Source organism: Haemorhous mexicanus, chromosome 36 (genome assembly GCF_027477595.1).
Source record: "Haemorhous mexicanus isolate bHaeMex1 chromosome 36, bHaeMex1.pri, whole genome shotgun sequence".
In the NCBI taxonomy this organism is placed as follows: domain Eukaryota; kingdom Metazoa; phylum Chordata; class Aves; order Passeriformes; family Fringillidae; genus Haemorhous; species Haemorhous mexicanus.
In genome coordinates this window covers 1131335-1156542 of record NC_082376.1, presented here as the reverse complement: position 1 = coordinate 1156542, position 25208 = coordinate 1131335, and the positions used below count along the sequence as shown (strand labels likewise).

General features: G+C 58.0%; 2 protein-coding genes and 1 long non-coding RNA gene across 3 annotated transcripts in view; 2 read left to right on the top strand and 1 right to left on the bottom strand.

Moving 5' to 3' along the window:
- Positions 1 to 1680, top strand: part of PSMD8 (proteasome 26S subunit, non-ATPase 8) — an 8124-nt gene extending 6444 nt beyond the window's left edge. The window contains exon 7 of the mRNA XM_059872547.1: positions 963 to 1680. Within this exon, the coding sequence (XP_059728530.1) occupies positions 963 to 1100 (138 nt within the window). The 3' untranslated portion in view covers positions 1101 to 1680. The remainder of the gene's footprint in view (positions 1 to 962) is intronic.
- A 1405-nt stretch (positions 1681 to 3085) lies between these two features.
- On the top strand, positions 3086 to 24945 carry HNRNPL (heterogeneous nuclear ribonucleoprotein L). Its single transcript, XM_059872473.1, is given in 14 exon segments — positions 3086 to 3346; positions 4483 to 4601; positions 5443 to 5680; positions 6771 to 6856; positions 7771 to 7867; positions 8971 to 9043; positions 15911 to 15982; positions 17413 to 17516; positions 17518 to 17706; positions 19709 to 19830; positions 20681 to 20882; positions 22314 to 22371; positions 23220 to 23315; positions 24401 to 24945. Coding segments are annotated over 14 exon segments (1752 nt in total). The 5' UTR covers positions 3086 to 3109; the 3' UTR covers positions 24460 to 24945.
- LOC132341147 (uncharacterized) lies at positions 19050 to 19541 on the bottom strand. The gene is made up of 3 exons (XR_009490105.1): positions 19464 to 19541; positions 19166 to 19261; positions 19050 to 19135 (listed from the first exon to the last, which is right to left on the bottom strand). It is a non-coding gene; the product is annotated as an uncharacterized LOC132341147 (long non-coding RNA).
- Positions 24946 to 25208: the final 263 nt, after the last annotated feature.

Sequence of the window (25208 nt, the reverse complement as noted above, 5' to 3'; positions counted from 1 at the left end):
CCCTGAAATTACCCCAGAAACACCCCAAAAACGGGTCTGAAAACACCCCTAAATACCCCAGAAACACCCCAAAACGGTCTGAAACACCCTAAATACCCCAGAAACACCCCAAAAACGGTCTGAAACACCCCAAAATACCCAGAAACACCCCAAAAACGGTCTGAAACACCCCTAAATGCCCCAGAAACACCCCAAAAACGGTCTGAAACACCCCTAAATGCCCCAGAAACACCCCAAAAACAGTCTGAAACACCCCGAAATACCCCAAAAACGGTCTGAAACAACCCAAAATACCCTGAAACACCCCAAAAACGGTCTGAAGCACCTCAAAAATACCTGGAAACACCTCAGGACACCCCAGAAACACCCCCAAAACTGGTCTGAAACAGCCTGAAATACCCCATAATACCCTGAAATACCCAAAATACCCCAGAAACACCCAAAACCGGTCTGAAATACCCCATAATACCCTGAAACACCCCAAAATACCCAGAAACACCCCAAAACCGGCCTGAAACACCCTGAAATACCTCAAAATCAGTCTGAAATAGCCCAAAACATCTTGAAATACCTCAAAAATGGTCTGAAACACCCCAAAATACCCTGAAACACCCCAAAACCGGTCTGAAATACCCCATAATACCCTGAAACACCCCAAAACACCCTGAAACATCCCAAAACCGGTCTGAAATACCCCATAATACCCTGAAACACCCCAAAACACCTTGAAGTACCCCAAAACACGCCCCCAAACCACCTGAAAGCCCCCAAATCTCCTTCTAACCTTCCCCAAACCTCTGAAATCCCCCAAACCCCCCAATCCCGGCCCCAAATCCCCTTTCACCCCCTCCAAACGCCCCAATATCCCCCCAAACCCCCCCACTACCTGCCCCAAACCCCTTCAAATCCCTTTTTTTCCATTTTTAATCCCTTTATTTCCCCTTTTCCCCCCCATTTCCCAGCGGGGCTGGGTGCTGGGCCCCTCCAACTACTACAGCTTCGGGGGGCGGCAGCAGAAGGCCGAGGACCCCCCGATCCCCTCGACGGAGCTGGCCACGCAGGTCATCGAGTACGCCCGGCAGCTGGAGATGATCGTCTGAGAAACACAAAATTCCTCCATTCCCTCTTTTTTCCCATTTTTTTCTGCATTTTTCCGCCTTTTTTCCGTGATTTTTCCGCCTTTTTTCACCTTTTTTGGGGGTTTCTAACGTTTAGAGTGGGTTTTTTTGAGGGGGTTTCTCCCCTTTCCCGTGTTAACACCTCCAAAATTTCCCCCAAAACCCCGTTTATTTTCCTTATTTCTCTTATTTTATTGCGATTTTGGGGGTTGAAGTATTTTTGGGTTAAATATTTAAAAAGGGGTTTGGGATGCTCTCTGAGACCCCCTGGACCCCCCCAAAATCCCCATTTATTCCATTTTCTCTTCAGTTTTTTTGCATTTTTGGGGGAGTCTTGATGTGGGAACCCCAAAACCCCCTCAGACCCCCCCAAAACACCCCCAAATCCTCCTTTTAACTCCCATTTCCCCTCATTTTCGGGAGGTTTCACAATTTAAAGGTTCGTGTGGGGATTTGGTGACCCCCCCCCCCCCACCCCTTTTTGGTCGGAACCGGGGGGCTGAGCCCCCTCCCCAAAAATACGAACCCCAAAATGTTGTTCCAATAAAGTGCTGGAGCTGGAGTAAGGCGGTTTTGGGAAGCTTTGGGGTCGTTTTGGGCCATTTTGGAGCCATTTTGAGGCCGTTTCGTTCCTGAGGGGGCTCTGGAAAACCTCGAATTGGAAGGGGGCGGTGCCACCCCCTCACGAGGAAGCCGCGCCCCCTCTCTCCTGATAGGCTGAGGGGCGGCCGCGCCTCACGCTGATTGGCCGAGGCGCTCACCCAGCAAAAAGGGCGCGCTAATGTGCCCGGCGTGAATGAAAGGGCTGAGATGATTGGGGGGGCGGATGGCGGGAATGAGAGGAAAGCGGTGATTGGTTGGAGCCGCGGGGCGTGTGGCTAATGAGCGTGCGAGGGCGGTGGGGTTAAGATTAGGTGAGGGGGAAGTGCGCCCCCCTGCGGGTGGGAGGCCCAGTGCTCCCAGTTACACCAGTGCCCTCCCAGTTACCCCCAGTCGTTTTGGGCCATTTTGGAGCCATTTTGAGGCCGTTTCGTTCCTGAGGGGGCTCTGGAAACCTCGAATTGGAAGGGGGCGGTGCCACCCCCTCACGAGGAAGCCGCGCCCCCTCTCTCCTGATAGGCTGAGGGCGGCCGCGCCTCACGCTGATTGGCCGAGGCGCTCACCCAGCAAAAAGGGCGCGCTAATGTGCCCGGCGTGAATGAAAGGGCTGAGATGATTGGGGGGCGGATGGCGGGAATGAGAGGAAAGCGGTGATTGGTTGGAGCCGCGGGGCGTGTGGCTAATGAGCGTGCGAGGGGGCGGGGTTAAGATTAGGTGAGGGGGAAGTGCGCCCCCCTGCGGGTGGGAGGCCCAGTGCTCCAGTTACACCAGTGCCCTCCCAGTTACCCCCAGTGCCCTCCAGCTGCTCCTGCACTGAGGAGCGGGGATCGTCCCACACGCGCTAGCCAACCACAAACGAAAACACCAGTAAATCAACCAATCAGAGCGCGGCACTGAGGGCGTGGGCGTTGATTGACGTACAGCTCAGCCAATGAATGAGCGGCATGCCTGGTGGATGAGACCAGAGGCCGGGGCTCTTCGAGGCGAGCCAATGGTGGCCGCATGGTGTTGATCGACATCTTGTGGCGGCAATGGTGGGGGCCCGCGGCCGAAGGGCGCTGTGGGAAGAGGGAGGCGGGATCTGCGGGTTAAACAAGATGAAGGGCGGGGGCCTCGCCCTGACAGGCAACGGCTCCTCCAATCAGCGCGGGTGGGCGGGCGGACCCGTTGCGAGCGATTGACCTATGGTATTCTCAGGATGGCGCTGATGGGCAGCTCAGTAGACCAATAGGCGAGGGATTTTTTTCTGCGACCGGGCAAATCGCAGCCGCGTGCGGCGTCGCGGGTGTGGCGGGAACGGCCGTCAGCCAATGGGATGCCCGAACCGCCTTGATTGACGCGTGGGCGGGCCAATGGAGGCGTGTCGTGGGCGGGACGGCGAGCGGGGCGCCATGTCGCGGCGGCGGTGGCGCGGCCCTCAGGGTGCCGAGGGTGGCGGACGCGGAGCCGACATGGGGAAGATGGCGACGGGCGGCGGCGGCGGCGGTTCGGGCCGATATTACGGCGGCGGTGGCGGCGGCGAGGGCGGGAGAGCTCCTAAACGCCTGAAAACCGAGAGCGCGGAGGCGCCGCCTCATGGGCCCGGCGGGCCGGGGGGCGCGGGCGGCGGGGCCGGAGCGGGAGGATCGGTGAGAGCGGGGGCGAAAGCGGGGAAGGGGGCTTGATATGGGGAGCGGGACAGAACCGCTCTTGAGGGGGGGGAAACGCTGTGAGGGGGGTAAATATGGTGGCAGGAGGTGAGAGGGTTAAAAGACCTCCCGTGAGGGGGCAAAAATGGCGGGAAGGGCTGAGGGGGGTAAAAGAGCTTCTGTGAGGGGGCGAAAAGGGCGGGAAGAGCTGAGGGGGGTAAAAGAGCTCCTGTTGAGGGGGTAAAAATGGCGGGGAAGGGCTGAGGAGGCGTAGGAGACCCTCATGAAAGGTTAAAGGGGGAAGAAAAGCTGAGGGGGAGAAAGAGATTTGTGTGAGGGCGGAAGATGTGGGCAGGAGAGTTCTGAGGGGACAAACATGGCGGGAAGGGCTGAGCGGAGGAAAAGATCCGGTTTGAGGGGTAAATACTGGGGGACAAATACTGAGGGGGGGTAAAAGATCCCCCTTAAAGGAGTAAATATCGAGAGCAGGTAAAAAATTGTTTTGAGGGAGTAAATACTGGAAGAGAATAAAAGGTTTCTGAGGGAGTGGGTATTGAGGGGAGGAAATATTGGGGTTAAATATTGGGGCTAAATACAGAGGAGTGCAAAAAGACATTTTCTGAGCGACTAAATCGTTGAGGGGTAAGTATTGGGCGGGTAAATCGTGACTGGGGGCAGAAATTTTGGGTGTAAAGTGCTCTTTTTAAGAAAGTTACAATTTAAGGGGTGTAGGGGGCCTGTTTTCCCTTGGTCTGGCCTCAAAGTTGTGGGGTTTGGGGGTGTCCCCGTGGTTGTGGAGTGTCCCCAAACCCAGCAGGAATGTCCCCAAACCCATCAGGGCTGTCCCCAGCCCGGTGGGGCTGTCCCCAAACCCATCAGGGCTCTCCCCAAACCCATCAGGGCTGTCCCCAAACCCATCAGGGCTGTCCTCAAACCCAGCAGGGCTGTCCCCAGCCCGGCGGGGCTGTCCCCAAACCCATCAGGGCTGTCCCCAAACCCAGCAGGAATGTCCCCAAACCCATCAGGGCTGTCCCCAGCCCGGTGGGGCTGTCCCCAAACCCATCAGGGCTGTCCCCCAGCCCATCAGGGCTGTCCCCAGCCCGGCGGGGATGTCCCCAAGCGCTCGGTGTCCCCAGGAGAACTACGAGGACCCGCACAAGACGCCGGCGTCGCCCGTGGTTCACATCCGCGGCCTCATCGACGGCATCGTGGAGGCCGACCTGGTGGAGGCGCTGCAGGAGTTCGGGCCCATCAGGTGGGGACACGGGGACATGGGGACACTGGGGTGGGGACACTGGGGTGGGGACACTGGGGTGGGGACACTGGGGACACGGGGGGAGCAGTGGGGACATTGGGGTGGGGTCACTGGGGACAGTGTGCTGGGGACAGTGTGCTAGGGACAGTGGGGACATGGGGGAGACAATGGGGACACTGGGAACAGTGTGCTAGGGACACCAGGGAGGACGGGTGGGACAGTGGGGACAGTGTGCTGGGGACCTTGGGGTGGCACAGTGGGGACATTGGGGTGGGGACACTGGGGTGGGGACAGTGTGCTAGGGACAGTGGGGACCCTGGGGTGGTTACACTGGGAACAGTGTGCTAGGGACACCAGGGGACATGGGTGGGACAGTGGGGACAGTGTGCTGGGGACCTTGGGGTGGCACAGTGGGGACACTGAGGTGGGGACAGCGTGCTAGGGACAGTAGGGACACGGGGGGACAGTGAGGACAGGGTGCTGGGGACACCAGAGGACATGGGGGAGGTACTGTGCTGGGGACACTGAGGACACCAGGGTGGGGACACTGGGGTGGTGATACCACATGGTGATGCCACCACAGTGACCGTGTCCCCCCCTCCCAGGAACATGGTGGTGATGCCAGGGGTTGGTGCCACCACGGGCTGATGGCACCATGGGTTGGTGCCACCACGGGTTGGTGACACCATGGGCTGATGGCACCATGGGTTGGTGCCACCACGGGTTGGTGCCACAACAGGGTGATGGCACCATGGGCTGATGGCATCATGGGGTGGTGCCACCTCGGGGTGATGCCAGCACGGGTTGGTGCCACCACTCTGACCGTGTCCCCCCGTCCCAGCTACGTGGTGGTGATGCCCAAGAAGCGCCAGGCCCTGGTGGAGTTTGAGGACATCCTGGGCGCCTGCAACGCCGTCAACTACGCGGCCGACAACCAGATCTACTTCGCCGGGCACCCCGCCTTCGTCAACTACTCCACCAGCCAGAAGATCTCGCGGCCCGGCGACAGCGACGACGCGCGCGGCGTCAACAACGTGCTGCTCTTCACCATCCTCAACCCCATCTACTCCATCACCACGGTCAGTGGGCTTTGTTGGGGTTTTTTTGGGGTTTTATTGGGGTTTTATTGGGGTTTTATTGGGGTTTGTTGGGGTTTTATTGGGTTTTATTGGGGTTTGTTGGGGTTTGTTGGGGTTTTATTGGGGTTTTATTGGGGTTTGTTGGGGTTTGGGGTCACCAACAATGTGCTGTGCTGCTCTTCACCATCCTCAACCCCATCTACTCCATCACCACGGTCAGTGGGGTTTGTTGGGGTTTTATTGGGGTTTTTTTGGGGTTTTATTGGGGTTTTATTGGAGTTTGTTGGGGTTTGTTGGGGTTTTATTGGGGTTTATTTGGGGTTTGTTGGGGTTTTATTGGGGCTTGTTGGGGTTTTATTGGGGTTTATTGGGGTTTTATTGGGGTTTGTTGGGGTTTGGGGTCACCACCAAGGTGCTGCTCTTCACCATCCTCAACCCCACCTACTCCATCACCAGGTGGGGTTTGGGGTTTGGGGTGTCCTAGAGGATCTTGGGCTGTATTTTTGGGGTCCCAGGTTGGGTGTTCATGTCCTGTGTCAGTTTTTGGGGTCCCAGGTGGATGTTTGGGGTTCTGGGCTGTATTTTTGGGGTCCCAGGTGGATGTTTGGGGTTCTGGGCTGTATTTTTGGGGTCCCAGGTTGGGTGTTCATGGTCTGTGTCAGTTTTTGGGGTGCCCAGGTGGATGTTTGGGGTCTTGGGCTGTATTTTTGGGGTGCCCAGGTGGATGTTTGGGGTCCTGGGCTGTATTTTTGGGGTCCCAGGTGGATGTTTGGGGTCTTGGGCTGTATTTTTGGGGTGCCCAGGTGGATGTTTGGGGTCCTGGGCTGTATTTTTGGGGTGCCCAGGTGGATGTTTGGGGTCCTGGGCTGTATTTTTGGGGTGCCCAGGTGGATGTTTGGGGTCCTGGGCTGTATTTTTGGGGTCCCAGGTGGATGTTTGGGGTTCTGGGCTGTATTTTTGGGGTCCCAGGTGGATGTTTGGGGTTCTGGGCTGTATTTTTGGGGTCCCAGGTGGATGTTTGGGGTTCTGGGCTGTGTTCTTGGGGTCCCAGGTGGGTTTTGGGGTGCCCCTGACCCCCCTTTCCCCCCAGGACGTGCTCTACACCATCTGCAACCCCTGCGGGCCGGTGCAGCGCATCGTCATCTTCCGCAAGAACGGCGTGCAGGCCATGGTGGAATATCCCAAACCCGCACCCCAAACCCACATCTGGGCATTTGGGGGTGTTGGGGGGGTCCCCGAAATCCCACTGCCCCCAAATTCCCCGGGAACGAGGATCCAGGGTCACCAGAATAGCTCCGGTGGCCCCACCTGGCTCAGAGCGAGGCTGTCCCCGTGTCCCCACCCCTCTGAGTTCCCAAAATTCCCCAGATCCCATCAGGAATTCCCCCAAATCCTGTCAGGAAATCCCCAGATCCCATCAGGAATTCCCCCAAATCCTGTCAGGAAATCCCCAGATCCCATCCGGAATTCCCCCAAATCCTGTCAGGAAATCCCCCCAGATCCCATCAGGAATGCCCCCAAATCCTGTCAGGAAATCCCCCCAGATCCCATCAGGAATGCCCCCAAATCCTGTCAGGAAATCCCCCCAGATCCCATCAGGAATGCCCCCAATCCCTCGGGAATTCCCCTGATCCCAAATCTCCTCAGGATTCCCCCAATCCTAAATGCCATTGGGAATTCCCAGATTCCATCGGGAATTCCCCCAGTGCCAAATCCCATCAGGAATTGCCCCCAGTCTCTCAGGAATTGCCCCAGATCCCTCGGGAATTGCCCCAAATCCCTCAGGAATTGCCCCAGATCCCTCGGGAATTGCCCCAAATCCCATCAGGAATTGCCCCCAATCCCATCAGGAATTGCCCCGAATCCCTCGGGAATTGCCCCAAATCCCTCAGGAATTGCCCCAGATCCCTCGGGAATTGCCCCAAATCCCATCAGGAATTGCCCCAAATCCCTCAGGAATTGCCCCAGATCCCTCGGGAATTGCCCCAAATCCCATCAGGAATTGCCCCAAATCCCATCAGGAATTGCCCCCAATCCCATTAGGAATTGCCCCCAATCCCAGTCCCAGTTTGGGTCCTTGACGGGCTCACGTTCGACTCGGTGCAGAGCGCCCAGCGCGCCAAGGCCTCGCTCAACGGCGCCGACATCTACTCGGGCTGCTGCACCCTCAAGATCGAGTACGCCAAGGTGGGCACACCTGGGGGCACCTGGGCACACACCTGGGGGTACCTGAAACACCTGGGGACACCTGGGGGCACCTGGGCACACACCTGGGGGTACCTGAAACACCTGGGGGCACCTGGGCACACACCTGGGGGTACCTGGGAATAGCTGGGCACACACCTGGGGACGCCTGAAACACCTAGGGACACCTGGGTGCACCTGGGAATATACCTGGGACACATGGGCACACCTGGGGGTACCTGGGCACACACCTGGGGGTACCTGAAACACCTGGGCACACACCTGGGGACACACCTGGGGACGCCTGAAACACCTAGGGACACCTGGGCGCACCTGGGAATATACCTGGGACACATGGGCACACCTGGGGGCACCTGGGCACACATCTGGGGGTACCTGAAACACCTGGGGACACACCTGGGGGTACCTGGGACTAGCTGGGGACACCTGGGCGCACCTGGGAATATACCTGGGCACACCTGGGACACATGGGCACACCTGGGGGCCCCTGGGGACACACCTAGGGGTATCTGGGGACACCTGGGAATAGCTGGGGACACACCTGGGAATATACCTGGGCACACCTGGGACACATGGGCACACCTGGGGACACACCTGGGGGTACCTGAAGCACCTGGGGACACCTGAGCACACCTGGGAATAGCTGGGGACACACCTGGGAATATACCTTGGGACACCTGGGCACACCTGGGGGTACCTGGGCACACACCTGGGCACACCTGGGGGCAGCTGGGCACGCACCTGAAACACCTGGAGACACCTGAGCACACCTGGGGACACCTGGGTGCTCCTGGGAATAGCTGGGGACACACCTGGGAATATACCTGGGACACATGGGCACACCTGGGGGTACCTGGGCACGCACCTGAAACACCTGGGGGATACCTGGGCACGCACCTGGGGGCGCCTGAAACACTTGGGGACACACCTGGGCACATGTTGGGACATACCTGAAACACCTGGAGACACATCTGGGCACACCTGGGGACAGCTGGGACACCTGGGCACACCTGGGGGTACCTGGGGACACACCTGGGGGTACCTGGGCACAGGTGGGCAGGTGCCAACCGCCCCTGCCCCCCCAGCCCAGCCGCCTGAACGTGTTCAAGAACGACCAGGACACCTGGGACTACACCAACCCCAACCTGAGCGGGACAGGTAGGGCAGGGCAGCCTCACCTGGGCCAGGGAGGGGGCGGAGCTTGGGGAGAATTCCTGCAATTTTGGGGACTTTGGAAACGGGGGGAAGGAGCCAGGGGGTTCCTTCCCAAAATCTGGGGATCCCAGGGGTCTTTCCCAAAATTGGGGGGTCCCAGGGGTCTTTCCCAAAATTGGGGGGTCCCAGGGGTCTTTCCCAAAATTGGGGGGTCCCAGGGATCATTCCCAAAATCTGGGGATCCCAGGGGTCTTTCCCAAAATCTGGGGGGGTCCCAGGGAGTCCTTCCCAAAATTTGGGGATCCCAGGGGTCTTTCCCAAAACTGGGGGATCTTTCCCTAAAAAGGGTTGGGGGGGTCCTAGGGATCCTTCCCAAAATTGGGGGGTCCCACCCAAATAAAGGAGGGGGTCCCAAGGATCCTTCCTAAAATTGGGGGGTCCCAGGGGTCTTTCCCAAAATTGGGGTGTCTCAGGGGATTTTTCCCAAAACTGAGGGAATCTTCCCCAAAATTGGGGCTGGGGGGGGTTTGGCCTTCGCCGGCTCCGAGCCCGTTCTGGGCAGATTCAGCCTCACCTCCTCCTCCTCCTCTTCCTCCTCTTCCTCCTCCTCCTCCCACCCTCACACCACACGGCAGGGGGGGCTCAAGCAACCCCCCCAAAACCCAAAAATCCAGGAGAAAAAAAACCCAGAAAACCCCAAAAACCCCAAAAATCCAAAATCACCAACACCAGCAGCAGCAGGAGCCCCCGGCGAGGGACCACGGACACAAGCCAAGGACATTTTTAGGAGTTCCCTCATTTTGGGGGGATTTTAGGAATTCCAGCACCATCAACACAACCCAAGAACATTTTCTTAGGAATTCTCTGATTTCCAAGGCACAGTTTGGGTGAATTTTAGGAATTTCTGCACAACCCAGGAGCATTTCATGGCAATTCTCTCATTTCCAAGGCACAAAACTCGGTGAATTTTAGGAATTCTTTCACAATCAACACAACCCAAGAACATTTTCTTAGGAATTCTCTCATGTCCGAGGCACAGTTTGGGTGAATTTTAGGATTCCAGCAACATGGACACATCCCAAGAACATTTTTTTAGGAATTCTCTCATGTCCAAGGCACAAAACTTGACGGTTTTTAGGATTTCAGCAACATCAGCACACCCCGAGAACATTTTTTAGGAATTTTGGCACCTCCACAGCACAATTTGGGTGAATTTTAGGAATTTCTGCACAACCCAGGAGCATTTCATGGCAATTCTCTCATTTCCGAGGCACAAACTCAGAGGTTTTTGGGAATTCTCTCACCATCAGCACAACCCAGGAGCATTTCTTGGGAATCCTCTCATTTCCAAGGCACTAAACTTGGCTGGTTTTGGGATTTCAGCAACATGCCAAGGCACAACCCAAGAATATTCTGATTTTTCTAGGAATTCTCTCATTTCCAAGGCACAGTCTGGGGGAATTTTAGGAATTCTGTCACCATCAACACAAGCCAGGAGCATTTCATGGGAATTTTGGCACTTCCTAGACACAATCTGGGTGGATTTTAGAAATTCCAGCAACATCAGCACAACCCAGGAACATCTTTTACAAATTCTTTCACTTCCAAGGCACAAAACTTGGTGATTTTTGGGAATTCTCTCACCATCAGCACAACCCAGGAGCATTTCATGGGAATTCTCTCATTTCCAAGGCACTAAACTTGGCTGGTTTTGGGATTTCAGCAACATGCCAAGGCACACTCCAAGAACATTCTGATTTTTTTTAGGATTTCTCTCATTTCCGAGACACAATTTGGGGGAATTTTAGGAATTTCAGCAACATCAGCACATGCCAAGAACATTTTTTAGGAATTTTCTCATTTCCAAGGCACAAAACTCGGTGGTTTTTAGGATTCCAGCAACGTGGACACAGCCCAAGAACATTTTTAGGAACTCTTTCCCTTCCAAGGCACAAACTCAGAGGTTTTTGGGAATTCTCTCACCATCAACACAACCCAGGAGCATTCCATGGGAATTCTCTCCCTTCCAAGGCACAAAACTCGGAGGTTTTTAGGATTTCAGCAACACGGACACACCCCAAGAACATTCCATGGGAATTTTGGCACTTGCAAGGCACAAAACTTGGTGATTTTTGGGAATTCTCTCACCATCAACACAACCCAGGAGCATTTCATGGGAATTCTGGCACTTCCAAGGCACAGTTTGGGTGAATTTTGGGAATTTCAGCAACATCAACACAACCCAAGGACATTTTTAGGAACTCTTTCCCTTCCAAGGCACAAACTCAGAGGTTTTGGGGAATTCTCTCACCATCAACACAACCCAAGAGCATTTTTAGGAATTCTCTCCCTTCCATGGCACAGTTTGGGTGAATTTTGGGAATTTCAGCACAGCCCAGGAGCATTCCATGGCAATTCTCTCCCTTCCAAGGCACAGTTTGGGTGAATTTTAGGAATTTCAGCACAACCCAGGAGCCTTTCACGGGAATTCTCTCCCTTCCAAGGCACAGTTTGGGTGGAATTTAGGATTTCAGCAACATCAACACAACCCAAGAACATTTTTTTAGGAATTCTTAATTTCCAAAGCACAAACTCAGAGGTTTTTGGGAATTCTCTCACCATCAACACAACCCAGGAGCATTTCACAGGAATTCTCTCCCTTCCAAGGCACAGTTTGGGTGAATTTTGGGAATTTCAGCACAGCCCAGGAGCATTTCACAGCAATTCTCTCCCTTCCAAGGCACAGTTTGGGTGAATTTTGGGAATTTCAACAACATCAACACAGCCCAAGAACATTTTTAGGAACTCTTTCCCTTCCAAGGCACAAACTCAGAGGTTTTTGGGAATTCTCTCACCATCAACACAACCCAGGAGCATTCCATGGCAATTCTGGCACTTCCAAGGCACAGTTTGGGTGGAATTTAGGGAATTTCAGCACAACCCAGGAGCGTTTCATGGCAATTCTCTCCCTTCCAAGGCACAGTTTGGGTGGAATTTTAGGAATTTCAGCACAACCCAGGAGCCTTTCACGGGAATTCTCTCCCTTCCAAGGCACAGTTTGGGTGGAATTTAGGATTTCAGCAACATCAACACAACCCAAGAGCATTTTTTTAGGAATTCTTAATTTCCAAAGCACAAACTCAGAGGCTTTTGGGAATTCTCTCACCATCAACACAACCCAGGAGCATTTTTAGGAATTTCTGATTTCCAAAGCACAAACTCAGAGGTTTTTGGGAATTCTCTCACCATCAGCACAACCCAGGAGCATTTTTAGGAATTCTCTCTTGTCCAAGGCACAGTTTGGGTGAATTTTGGGAATTTCAGCACAGCCCAGGAGCATTTCATGGCAATTCTCTCCCTTCCAAGGCACAGTTTGGGTGGAATTTAGGATTTCAGCAACATCAACACAACCCAAGAACATTTTTTTAGGAATTTCTGATTTCCAAAGCACAAACTCAGAGTTTTTTGGGAATTCTCTCAACATCAACACAACCCAAGAACATTTTTAGGAATTCTCTCCCTTCCATGGCACAGTTTGGGTGAATTTTGGGAATTTCAGCACAGCCCAGGAGCGTTTCACGGCAATTCTCTCCCTTCCAAGGCACAGTTTGGGTGGAATTTTAGGAATTTCAGCAACATGGGCACAACCCAAGAACATTTTTTTAGGAATTTCTAATTTCCAAAGCACAAACTCAGAGGCTTTTGGGAATTCTCTCACCATCAACACAACCCAGGAGCATTTTTAGGAATTCTCTCTTGTCCAAGGCACAGTTTTGGGTGGATTTTTAGGAATTCTGTCAGCACCAGCCCAGCTCAGGAGCATTTCACGGGAATTCTGGCACTTCCAGAATTTCACCACCTTCTGCCCCTTCCAGGGCCCAGTTCTGGTTTTGGGAACCCCGTGGTTTCACTCCCAGGACATTTTGATTTCTTTAGGAATTCTCTCCGCTCCCACGGCGCAGTCGGGGGCGGGTTTGGGAATTCTGCACCACGGACACGCTCCAGGTCACCTCTCACTCCCAGGACCTCCTTGGGGGGTCCTCCAGGCATTTCCTCACCACTCTTGACACCCAAGGCCGTTCCTGGTGGTTCCAGGAGCTCCTTTTCACCTCCCAGCCCCCAATCCCAGCGCTTTTAGGAGCTCTCTCACCTCCACCACCACACCCTGAGGGGTCTGAGGAACATCTCACCACACTTGACCCTCCCAGGCCATTTCTGGTCCCTTTCAGGGCCTTCCCAGACATCCAAGCCCATATTTTGGTGCTCCTCAAGAACTTTCCCACTCTTACGAGCTCATTCCAGGCCTTCCAAGAACTGTTCTCCCTTCCAGGACACAATTCCAGTGGTTTTAGGAACCTTCATCCTTTCCATGACACAATCCCAGTGGTTTTGGGAACCTTCATCCTTTCCATGACACAATCCCAGTGGTTTTGGGAACTTTCCAGTGGTTTTAGGAGCCTTCATCCTTTCCATGACACAATCCCAGTGGTTTTGGGAACTCTTCTCACTCGGAAGACAAAATCCCCGAGTTTTTAGGAGCTCTTTTCTCTTCCATGACAAACTTCCAGTGGTTTTGTGGATTCTTCTCCTTCCATGACACAATCCCAGTGATTTTAGAACCACCCAGGGCCCCTCTTGGTGCTTTCAGGACCTCTCCTGAGCATCCCCGAGGTGCCGACACCTCCCCAAAACCCCAAACCATCCCGAGAACATTCCAGGAATGTTCCAGAAACGCCCCCAGGAACATTCCAGCAGCACCCCGAGAACATTCCTGGAGCCCTCCAAGAACGCTCACAGAACATTCCAAGAAAACTCCCAGGAACATTCCAGAAACACCTCAAGCAACACCCCCAGGAACATTCCAGCAGCATTCCAGGAACACCCCAAGGGACATTCCAGGAACATTCCAGAAACACCCCCAGGAACATTCCAGGAACACCCCCAGGGATGTCCCAAGAACACCCCAGGGAACATTCCAGAAACACCCCAAAGACATTCCAAGGAACACCCAAAGGAGCATTCCAGCAACACCCCCAGGAATGTTCCAGCAACACCCCCAGGAACATTGCAAGAAAACTCCCAGGAACATTCCAGAAACACCCCAGGAACACCCAAAGAACATTCCATGGACACCCCCAGGAACATTCCAGCCACACTCCAAGGAACATTCCAGCAACATCTCAAGGAACATTCTGGGAACAGCCCCAGGAACACACCCAGGAACATTCCAGAAACACTTCCAAGGACACCCCCAGGAACATTCCAGCAAAACCCCAAGAACATTCCAGAAATACCTCCAGGACCACCCCAGGAACATTCCAGAACATTCCAGCAACACCCCAAAGGAACATTCCAGCAACACCCCAAAGGAACATTCCAGAAACATTTCCAGAACATTCCAGCAGCACCCCCCAGGAACACCCAAAGGAACATTCCAGAAACATCCCCAGGAACATTCCAGGAACATTCCAAGGAACATTCCAGCAACACCCCAAAGACATTTCAAGGAACATTCCAAAGAACATTCCAAGGAACATTCCAGAACACCCCAAGGAACATTCCAGAAACACCTCCAGGAACACCCCCAGGAATGTTCTGGAAACATTCCAGGAACACCTCCAGGAACATTCCAAGGAACATTCCAGGAACACCTCCAGGAACACCCCAAGGAACATTCCAGAAACATCCCCAGGAACATTCCAAGGAACATTCCAGAAACACCTCCAGGAACACCCCCAAGGAACATTCCAGAAACACCTCCAGGAACACCCCCAAGGAACATTCCAGAAACACCTCCAGGAACATTCCAGAAACACCTCCAGGAACATTCCAGCAACACCCCAAAGACATTTCAAGGAACATTCCAAAGAACATTCCAAGGAACATTCCAGAACACCCCAGGAACATTCCAGGAGCACCCCCAGGAATGTTCTGGAAACATTCCAGGAACACGTCCAGGAACATTCCAAGGAACATTCCAGAAACACCTCCAGGAGCACCCTCAGGAACATTCCAGAATCACCTCCAGGAACATTCCAGAAACACCTCCAGGAACATTCCAGGAACACCTCCAGGAACATTCCAAGGAACATTCCAGAAACACCTCCAGGAACATTTCAAGGAACATTCCAGAAACACCTCCAGCAACACTCCAAGGAACATTCCAGAAACACCTCAGGAAAATTCCAGCAACACCCCCAGGAACATTCCAGAAACACCTCAGGACCACCCCAAGGAACATTCCAGAACCACCTCCAGGAGCACCCCCAGGAACATTCCAGAACGTTCCAGCCCCGGGGGGACTCGGGGTGCCCTGGCCGAGGCCGGGCCCCGTTTGGGGCCCTTTTGGGGCCGTTTGGGCCCTTTTGGTGACTCTCGCCCTGTGCCGCAGGGCCCGGGCCGCGCCGGGAGCAGCCGTGGGTAAGAGCAGCCCCCCAGGAGGGGCCCAAAGGACTTTTTTGCCCCCCCCAGGATCTGTAAGTAGCCCCCTTTGTCCCCCCCTTTGTCCCCCCTCTTTGTCCCCCCTCTTGTCTCTCCTCTTTGCCCTTTTTCTCCTCTTTCCGACCCAAAACCGGAATCGTGCACAGAGAAATCTCCAGGAGGGAGGATTTGACCAAAACGCCGCGTTCTGAACCCGATCCTGGGGTCCGTCCTGACCCCGCCCCCCTCAGCGCTGGGACCTGGGGGGAGGGGCTCATTAGCATCCCTAATTAACGACTGACGGGGTGATTAATGCCTGAGGGGCTCTCTGTGCTGGTCGGTGGGTCTGGGGGCACCCAGATTCCTTGCTGGGTGGGGTGGGGGATGGTCTGGGGAGCTGTGTCCCCCCTCCCCCCACCGTGTGACCCCCCCGACCCCTCCCCCCCCCAGGAGACCCCGGAGGGAACCCCAACAAACGGCAGCGGCAGCCGCCCCTGCTGGGGGACCACCCGGCTGAGTACGGTACGGGGGGCTGGGGGCAGGTTTGGGGGGGCTGGGGGCAGGTTTGGGGGGGCTGGGGGCTCACTTGGGGGGGCTTTGGGGCAGGTTTGGGGGGGCTGGGGGCAGATTTGGGGGGGCTGGGAGTAGGTTTGGGGGGCTGGGGGCTCACTTGGGGGGGCTGGGGGCTCATCTGGGGGGCTGGGGGCAGGTTTGGGGGGGTTGGGGGCTCATCTGGGGGCTCATTTGGGGGGTTTGGGGCAGGTTTGGGGGGGCTGGGGGCTCATTTGGGGGGACTGGGAGTAGGTTTGGGGGGGCTGGGGGCTCACTTGGGGGGGCTGGGAGTAGGTTTGGGGGGATTGGGGCAGGTTTGGGGGGCTGGGGGCTCATTTGGGGGGGCTTGGGGCTCATTTGGGGGGGCTGGGGGCTCATTTGGGGGGGCTGGGGGCTCATTTGGGGGGCTGGGGGCAGGTTTGGGGGGCTGGGGGCAGGTTTGGGGGGCTGGGGCAGGTTTGGGGGGGTGGGGGCTCACTTGGGGGGGCTTGGGGCTCATTTGGGGGGGCTGGGAGTAGGTTTGGGGGGGCTGGGGGCTCATTTGGGAGGCAGGGGGCTCCTTTGGGGGGCTGGGGGCTCATTTGGGGGGGCTTTGGGGGGCTTTGGGGCAGGTTTGGGGGGGCTGGGGGCAGATTTTGGGGGTTGGGGGCAGGTTTGGGGGCCTTAGGAGAGGTTTGGGGGGGCTGGGGGGTCTCTCTCTGCCCCAGGGGGTCTCTGCCCCATTGCTGTGACCCCTGTCAGGATTTGGGGGTCTCTGTCCCCCTCATTCTGGGCTCTTCCCCTCCCCACATTTGGGGTCCCTGTCCCCATCTCCCCCTCTTTGGGGTCTCCCCCATTTCGGGGGTCTCACTTTGGGCTCTCTCTCCCCCCAGGTGGCCCCCACGGTGGCTACCACCACAACGAGGGCTACGAGCCCCCTCCCCACATTTAGGGTCCCCCTTTTCTCTCTCCTCCCCCAGTTTGGGGTCTCCCCTCACCATGGGGGTCTCTGCCCCCATCTGGGGGTCTCTCCCCCAATTCGGGGGTCTCACCCTGGCTCTCCCCTCCCCCCAGGTGGCCCCCACGGTGGCTACCACCACAACGAGGGCTATGAGCCCCCTCCCCCAGTTTGGGGTCTCCCCTCAGCATGGGGGTCTCTGCCCCTATTTGGGGGTCTCTCCCCCAATTCGGGGGTCTCACCCTGGCTCTCTCCCCTCCCCCAGGTGGCCGCCACGGTGGCTACCACCACGGCCACTACCACAACAAGGGCTACAAGCCCCCTCCCCCAGTTTGGGGTGTCCCCTCACCATAGGGGTCTCCCCTCACCATGGGGGTCTCTCCCCCCATCTGGGGGTCTCTCCCCCAATTCGGGGGTCTCTCCCCCAATTCGGGGGTCTCACCCTGGCTCTCCCCTCCCCCAGGTGGCCCCCACGGTGGCTACCACCACGGCCACTACCACGACGAGGGCTACGGGCCCCCTCCCCCGCACTACGAGGGCCGGCGCATGGGGCCTCCCCCGGTGGGGGGGGGGGCACCGCAGGGGTCCCGGCCGCTACGGCCCCCAGTACGGGCACCCCCCCCCTCCCCCGCCGCCGCCCCCCGACTACGGCCCCCACGCCGACTCGCCCGTGCTCATGGTCTACGGGCTGGACCAGGCCAAGATGAACTGTGACAGGGTCTTCAACGTCTTCTGTCTCTATGGCAACGTGGAGAAGGTGGGCAGGGGTCCCTGAGGGGGATTTGGGGGGTTTGAGGGGGTCCTAAAGGGAAATTAGGGGGGTTTGGGGGGTCCTCAGTGGGGTTTGGGGGGTCCTCAGTGGGGCTGGACCAGGCCAAGATGAGCTGTGACAGGGTCTTCAACGTCTTCTGTCTCTATGGCAACGTGGAGAAGGTGGGCGGGGGTCCCAGAGGGGGTCTGGGGGGGTCCTCAGTGGGGTTTGGGGGGCTTTGGGGGGTCCTCAGTGGGGCTGGACCAGGCCCAGGTGAGCTGTGACCGCGTCTTCAGCATCTTCTGTCTCTATGGCAACGTGGAGAAGGTGGGCGGGGGTCCCAGAGGGGGTTTTGGGGGGTTTGGGGGGTCCTCAGTGGGGTCTGGGGGGTCCTCAGTGGCGTTTGGGGGGTCCTCAGTGGGGTCTGGGGGGTCCTCAGTGGCGTTTGGGGGGATTTGAGGGGATTTGGGGGGTCCTCAGTGGGGCTGGACCAGGCCAAGGTGAGCTGTGACAGGGTCTTCAATGTCTTCTGTCTCTATGGCAACGTGGAGAAGGTGGGCGGGGGTCCCTGAGGGGGTCTAGGGGGGTTTGAGGGGTCCTCAGTGGGGTTTGGGGGGGGTTTGGGGGGTCCTCAGTGGGGTTTGGGGGGTCCTCAGTGGGGCTGGACCAGGCCCAGGTGAGCTGGGACAGGGTCTTCAACGTCTTCTGTCTCTATGGCAACGTGGAGAAGGTGGGCAGGGGTCCCTGAGGGGGTCTGAGGGGGATTTGGGGGGTCCTCAGTGGGGTTTGGGGGGTCCTCAGTGGGGTTTGGGGGGTCCTCAGTGGGGTTTGGGGGGATTTGGGGGGTCCTCAGTGGGGCTGGACCAGGCCAAGGTGAGCTGGGACAGGGTCTTCAACGTCTTCTGTCTCTATGGCAACGTGGAGAAGGTGGGCGGGGGTCCCAGAGGGGGTCTGGGGGGGTTTGAGGGGTCCTCAGTGGGGTTTGGGGGGGTTTGGGGGGTCCTCAGTGGGGTTTGGGGGGTCCTCAGTGGGGCTGGACCAGGCCCAGGTGAGCTGGGACCGCGTCTTCAGCATCTCCTGTCTCTATGGCAACGTGGAGAAGGTGGGCGGGGGTCCCTCAGGGGGTCTGGGGGGTCCTGCAGGAGGTCTGTCCCCTGTCCCTCACCTGTCCTACCTGTCCCCTCAGCTGTCCCTGTGTCCCCTCACCTGTCCCAGGTGTCACCTGTCTCACCTGTCCCCATCTCACCTGTCCCTCACCTGCGCAGGTGAAGTTCATGAAGAGCAAGCCGGGCGTGGCCACTGCCCCTCACCTGTCCCTGTGTCCTCTCACCTGTCCCAGCTGTCCCCTCACCTTTCTCACTGCTCCTCACCTGTCCCAGTGTCCTTTAGCTGTCCCAGCTGTCCCCTCACCTGTCCCAGGTGTCACCTGTCTCACCTGTCCCCATCTCACCTGTCCCCATCTCACCTGTCCCTCACCTGCACAGGTGAAGTTCATGAAGAGCAAGCCGGGCGTGGCCACTGCCCCTCACCTGTCCCCTCACCTGTCCCTGTGTCCCCTCACCTGTCCCAGCTGTCCCCTCACCTTTCTTACTGCTCCTCACCTGTCCCAGTGTCCTTTAGCTGTCCTAGCTGTCCCCTCAGCTGTCCCAGGTGTCCCCTCAGCTGTCCCAGGTGTCACCTGTCTCACCTGTCCCTCACCTGCACAGGTGAAGTTCATGAAGAGCAAGCCGGGCGTGGCCACTGCCCCTCACCTGTCCCCTCACCTGTCCCTGTGTCCCCTCACCTGTCCCAGGTGTCACCTGTCTCACCTGTCCCCATCTCACCTGTGCAGGTGAAGTTCATGAAGAGCAAGCCGGGCGTGGCCACTGCCCCTCACCTGTCCCCTTACCTGTCCCAGCTGTCCCCTCACCTGTCCCTGTGTCCCCTCACCTGTCCCTGTGTCCCCTGACCTGTCCCAGGTGTCACCTGTCTCACCTGTCCCCATCTCACCTGTCCCTTACCTGCACAGGTGAAGTTCATGAAGAGCAAGCCGGGCGCGGCCATGGTGGAGATGGCCGATGGCTACGCCGTGGACAGAGCCATCACCCACCTCAACAACAACTTCATGTTCGGCCAGAAGCTCAACGTCTGGTGGGGAAATTTGGGGAGTTTTGGGGCTTTTTGGGGGAGTTTTGGGGCTTTTTGGAGAATTTGGGGTGGTTCTGAGTGATTTTGGGGGAGTTTTGGGGGTCTCTGGGGCATTTTGGGGGTCCCAACCCCGTCCCTGCCATCACCCACCTCAACAACAACTTCATGTTCGGCCAGAAGCTCAACGTCTGGTGGGGAAATTTGGGGAGTTTTGGGGCTTTTTGGGGAGTTTTGGGGCTTTTTGGAGAATTTGGGGTGGTTCTGAGTTGTTTTGGGGGAAGTTTTGGGGATCTCTGGGGCATTTTGGGGGTCCCAGCCCCGTCCCTGCCATCACCCACCTCAACAACAACTTCGTGTTCGGCCAGAAGCTCCATGGCTGGTGGGGATTTGGGGAACTTTGGGGAATTTTGGGGAGTTTTGGGGCTTTTTGGGGAATTTTGGGCTTCCTGAGTAATTGTGGGGTTTATAGGGATTTTTTGGGGTGGGTTTTGGGGGTTTTGGGGTGGATTTTGTGATTTTTTCCCCATTTTTTCCCTACTCAGTGTCTCCAAGCAGCACGCCATCATGCCCGGGCAGTCCTGTGGGGTTTTTGGGGTGGATTTTGGGGTTTTTGGGGTGGATTTTTGGGGTTTTTGGGGTTTTCTGACCCGTTTTTTCCCATTTTTTCCCCATTTTTTGGCCCTGCAGTGTCTCCAAGCAGCACGCCATCATGCCCGGGCAGTCCTACGGGCTGGAGCACGGCTCGTGTGGGGTCTATAGGGATTTTTGGGGTGGATTTTTGGGGATTTTGGGGTTTTCTGACCCGTTTTTCCCCCATTTTTTCCCCGTTTTCCCCCATTTTTTGGCCCTGCAGTGTCTCCAAGCAGCACGCCATCATGCCCGGGCAGTCCTACGGGCTGGAGGACGGCTCGTGCAGCTACAAGGATTTCAGCGGCTCGCGCAACAATCGCTTCTCCACGCCCGAGCAGGCGGCCAAGAACCGCATCCAGCACCCCAGCAACGTGCTGCACTTCTTCAACGCGCCCCTCGACGTCACCGAGGACAACTTCTACGAGGTGGGGGCGCCCTTCGGCCTCGCTGGCGTCCTCCTCATCCTCCTCGTCCTCCTCTTCATCCTCCTCCTCAGCCTCGTCCTCATCCTCCCCTTCATCCTCCTCTTCATCATCCCTGTCCCTCACCCTGGCCCTTGGTGTCACCAAGGACAGCTTCTACGAGGTGGGGGCGTCCTTCGGCCTCGCTGGCGTCCTCCTCTTCATCCTCGTCCTCCTCCTCAGCCTCGTCCTCCTCAGCCTCGTCCTCCTCAGCCTCGTCCTCATCCTCCCCTTCATCCTCCTCTTCATCATCCCTGTCCCTCACCCTGGCCCTTGGTGTCACCAAGGACAGCTTCTACGAGGTGGGGGCGCCCTTCGGCCTCGCTGGCGTCCTCCTCATCCTCCTCGTCCTCCTCTTCATCCTCATCCTCAGCCTCGTCCTCCTCCGCCGCCTCCTCAGTCCCCTCCCTTTCCTCCCCTTCATCTTCCTCATCCTCCCCAGCCTCATCCACCTCTTCATCTTCCTCTTCATCCTCATCCTCCTCTTCATCCTCATCCTCAGCCCCTCATCCTGCCCATCCTCCTCTTCATCTTCCTCTTCATCCTCATCCTCCTCTTCATCCTCATCCTCAGCCGCTCATCCTGTCCGTCCGCCTCTTCATCTTCCTCTTCATCCTCATCCTCCTCTTCATCCTCATCTTCCTCTTCATCCTCATCCTCCTTCTCCACCTCGTCCTCTCAGCCTCGTCCTCATCCTCCTTACCTCCCTCCTCATCCTCCTCTTCATCCTCCTCATCCTCCTCTCCTTCCCAACCCCAAACACCCCCAAAACCCCCCAAACCCCTCCCAGATCCCCCCAAAACCCCCCCAAACCCCTCTCTGACCCCCCAAATCCCCCCCCAAACCCCTCCCAGATCCCCCCAAATCCCCCCCAAACCCTTCCCCAGCCCCTCCTGACCCCCCAAATCCCCCCAAACTCATCCTAACCCCCCAAATCCCCTCAAAACCCCCCAAATCCCCCCAAACCCCTCCCAGATCCCCCCAAATCCCCCCCAAACCCCTCTCTGACCCCCTAAATCCCCCCCAAACCCTTCCCCAGCCCCTCCTGACCCCCCAAATCCTTCCTGACCCCCCTAAATCCCCCCCAAACCCTTCCCCAGCCCCTCCTGACCCCCCAAATCCTTCCTGACCCCCCTAAACCCCCCCCAAACACCCCCAAGCCCCCCCAAACCCCTTCCTGACCGTCTTAAATCCCCCCAAACCCCCCCAAAATCATCCCCAGCCCCCCAAATCCCCCCAAACACCCCCCAAACCCCTCCCCAGCCCCCTAAATCCCCCCAAACCCCCCCAAAATCATCCCCAGCCCCCCAAATCCCCCCCAAACCCCCCCAAACCCCTCCCCAGCCCCCCCCAAACCCCCCCCAAGCCCCCCCTGACCCCCCTGTGCCCCCCCAGATCTGTGACGAGCTCGGGGTCAAGCGCCCGTCCTCGGTCAAGGTGTTCTCTGGCAAGAGTGAGTGTGGGGAGGGGGCTTGGGGGCTCAGGGTGGGCTTTGGGGGGTCAGGGTGGGATTTGGGAGGCTCAGGGTGGGGTTTGGAGGAGTTTGGGGGGTCAGGGTGGGCTTTGGGGGGGTTTGGAGGGGATTTGGGGGGGTCAGGAGGAGTTTGGGGGCTCAGGGTGGGGTTTGGGGGGGATTTGGGGGCTCAGGGTGGGCTTTGGGAGGCTCAGGGTGGGCTTTGGGGGGGTTTGGAGGGGATTTGGGGGGGTTTGGAGGGGATTTGGGAGGCTCAGGGTGGGGTTTGGGGGGATTTGGGGGGGTCAGGGTGGGCTTTGGGGGGGTTTGGGGGGATTTGGGGGGGTCAGGAGTGGGATTTGGGGGGTGGGGAAGGGGTTTAGGGGTCATGGGGGGATTTGGGGGGGTCAGGGTGGGGTTTGGGGTGTCAGGATGGGGGTTGGGGGTGGTTTGGGGGCGTTTGAGGGGGATTTGGGGCTGTTTGGGGGGTGGGGAAGGGGCTTGGGGGGGTCGGGGGGGATTTGGGAGGTGGGGAAGGGGCTTGGGGGGGTTAGGGGGGGGTTTGGGGGGTGGGGGGGGTGGGGAAGGGGGTTCAGGGGGATTTGGGGGGTGGGGAAGGGGCTTGGGGGGTTGGGGGGGGATTTGGGTGGTGGGGGGGGTGGGGAAGGGGCTTGGGGGGTCATGGGGGGGTTTGGGGGTCGGGGGCCATTTGGGGGGGTGAGGAGGGGGCTTGGGGGGGTTTGTGGGTTTTTGGGGGGGTCAGGGAGGATCCCTGCCCCCTGGGTGACCCCCGGGTGACCCCGTGACCCCTGGGTGACCCCCGGGTGACCCCCCTGCCCCTCCCCCAGGCGAGCGCAGCTCCTCGGGGCTGCTGGAGTGGGACTCCAAGAGCGACGCCCTGGAGACGCTCGGCTTCCTCAACCACTTCCAGATGAAGAACCCCAGTGAGTGCTTCATCCCCACCCTCCTCCTCATCCTCAGCCCCAGCCTCCTCTTCATCCCCCTCCTCATCCTCTGCCTCGTCCCCATCCTCCTTTTCCTCCTCCTCATCCTCTTCTTCATCCTCAGCCTCAGCCTCATCCCCAGCTTCCTCTTCATCCCCACCCTCCTCCTCATCCTCTGCCTCCTCTTCATCCTCCTCTTCATCCTCTGCCTCCTCCTCCTCTTCATCCCCCTCCTCATCCTCTTCTTCATCCCCATCCTCCTCCTCCTCAGCCCCAGCCTCCTCTTCATCCCCCTCTTCATCCTCTGCCTCATCCTCCTCCTCCTCCTCCTCTTCATCCTCCTCATCCTCTTCTTCATCCTCCTTTTCCTCCTCCTCATCCTCTTCTTCATCCTCAGCCTCATCCCCATCCTCATCCCCATCCTCTTCCTCAGCCCCAGCCTCCTCTTCATCCTCCTCCTCATCCTCTGCCTGCTCCTCATCCTCTTCTTCATCCTCAGCCTCATCCCCATCCTCCTCCTCAGCCCCAGCCTCCTCTTCATCCCCCTCTTCATCCTCTGCCTCCTCCTCTGCCTCATCTTCCCAGCCCCCTCCCCGTCCTGCCCTTCATTCTCCTCATCCTCCTTTTCCTCCTCTTCATCCTCCTCTTCATCCTCCTCTTCATCCTCCTCTTCATCCTCCTCCTCATCCTCCTCCTCATTCTCCTCCTCAGCCTCATCCTCCTCATTCTCTTCATCCTCCTCTTCATCCTCCCAGTCCCCTCCCCATCCTGCCTTTCATTCTCCTCATCCTCCTCATCCTCCTCATTCTCCTGGGGGGCTGGGGAGGGGTCCTGGGGGGCTGGGGGTGGGATTGAGGAGCGTTTGGGGGTGATTTGGGGGGGCTGGGGAGGGGTCCTGGGGGGCTCCTGAGGGTGGGGAGGGGTCCTGGGGGGCTGGGGGTGGGATTGAGGAGCGTTTGGGGGGGTGAGGAGGGGGCTTGGGGAGGGGGGTTTGGCTGTTGGGGGCTCCTCAGAGTGGGGAGGGGTCCTGGGGGGCTGGGGAGGGGTCCTGACCCCCCCTGACCCCCCGGTTTGTGTCCCCCCAGACGGGCCCTACCCCTACACGCTCAAGCTCTGCTTCTCCACGGCCCAGCACGCCTCCTAAGGGACCCCCGGGACCCCCGGGGTCAGCCCGGAGACCCCCGGGACCCCCAGGATCCCCTGAGACCCCCTGGGGACCCCCAGGGTCAGCCCTGAGACCCCCTGGGGACCCCCAAGATCCCTTGAGACCCCCTGGGGACCCCCGGGGTCAGCCCTGAGACCCCCCGGGACCCCCAGAAATCCCCATGGGGACCCCCTGGATCACCCAGGATCCCTTGGGACCCCCAAGATGTCCCCAGGACCCCCTGGAGACCCCTGAGGACCCCCAAGGATCCCCCCTTGGATCGCCCTGGGACCCCCAGGATCAGCCCTGAGACCCCCAGGACCCCCCCCAGGACCTCCTGGGGACCCCCGGGACCCCAGAACCCCCCCTGGGACCCCCCAGGACCCCCCTGGGACCCCCCAGAACCCCCCTGGGGACCCTGGGATCCTCCTGGGACCCCCCAAAACTCCCCCTGGGACCCCCTGGATCCCCCCCAGGACCTCTCTGGGACCCCCAAAGATCCCCCAGGACCCCCCCCAGGACCCCCCTTTTTTTTTAAGGCTGAGGGGGTGCAGACACCCCCCCCCCCCCCCCTCTGTTCCCCCCCCATTTTTAAGGAGAAGGGGTCGGACCCCCCCCAAATCCCCTCCCCCCCAATAAAGTTGTTTGGGAAACAAAACACCGAGAATTTGGGGGGGGGATTGGAATTTTTGGGGAAGAATTTGGGAAGTTTTGGGGGATTTGGAATTTTTGGGGGACAATTTTGAGGG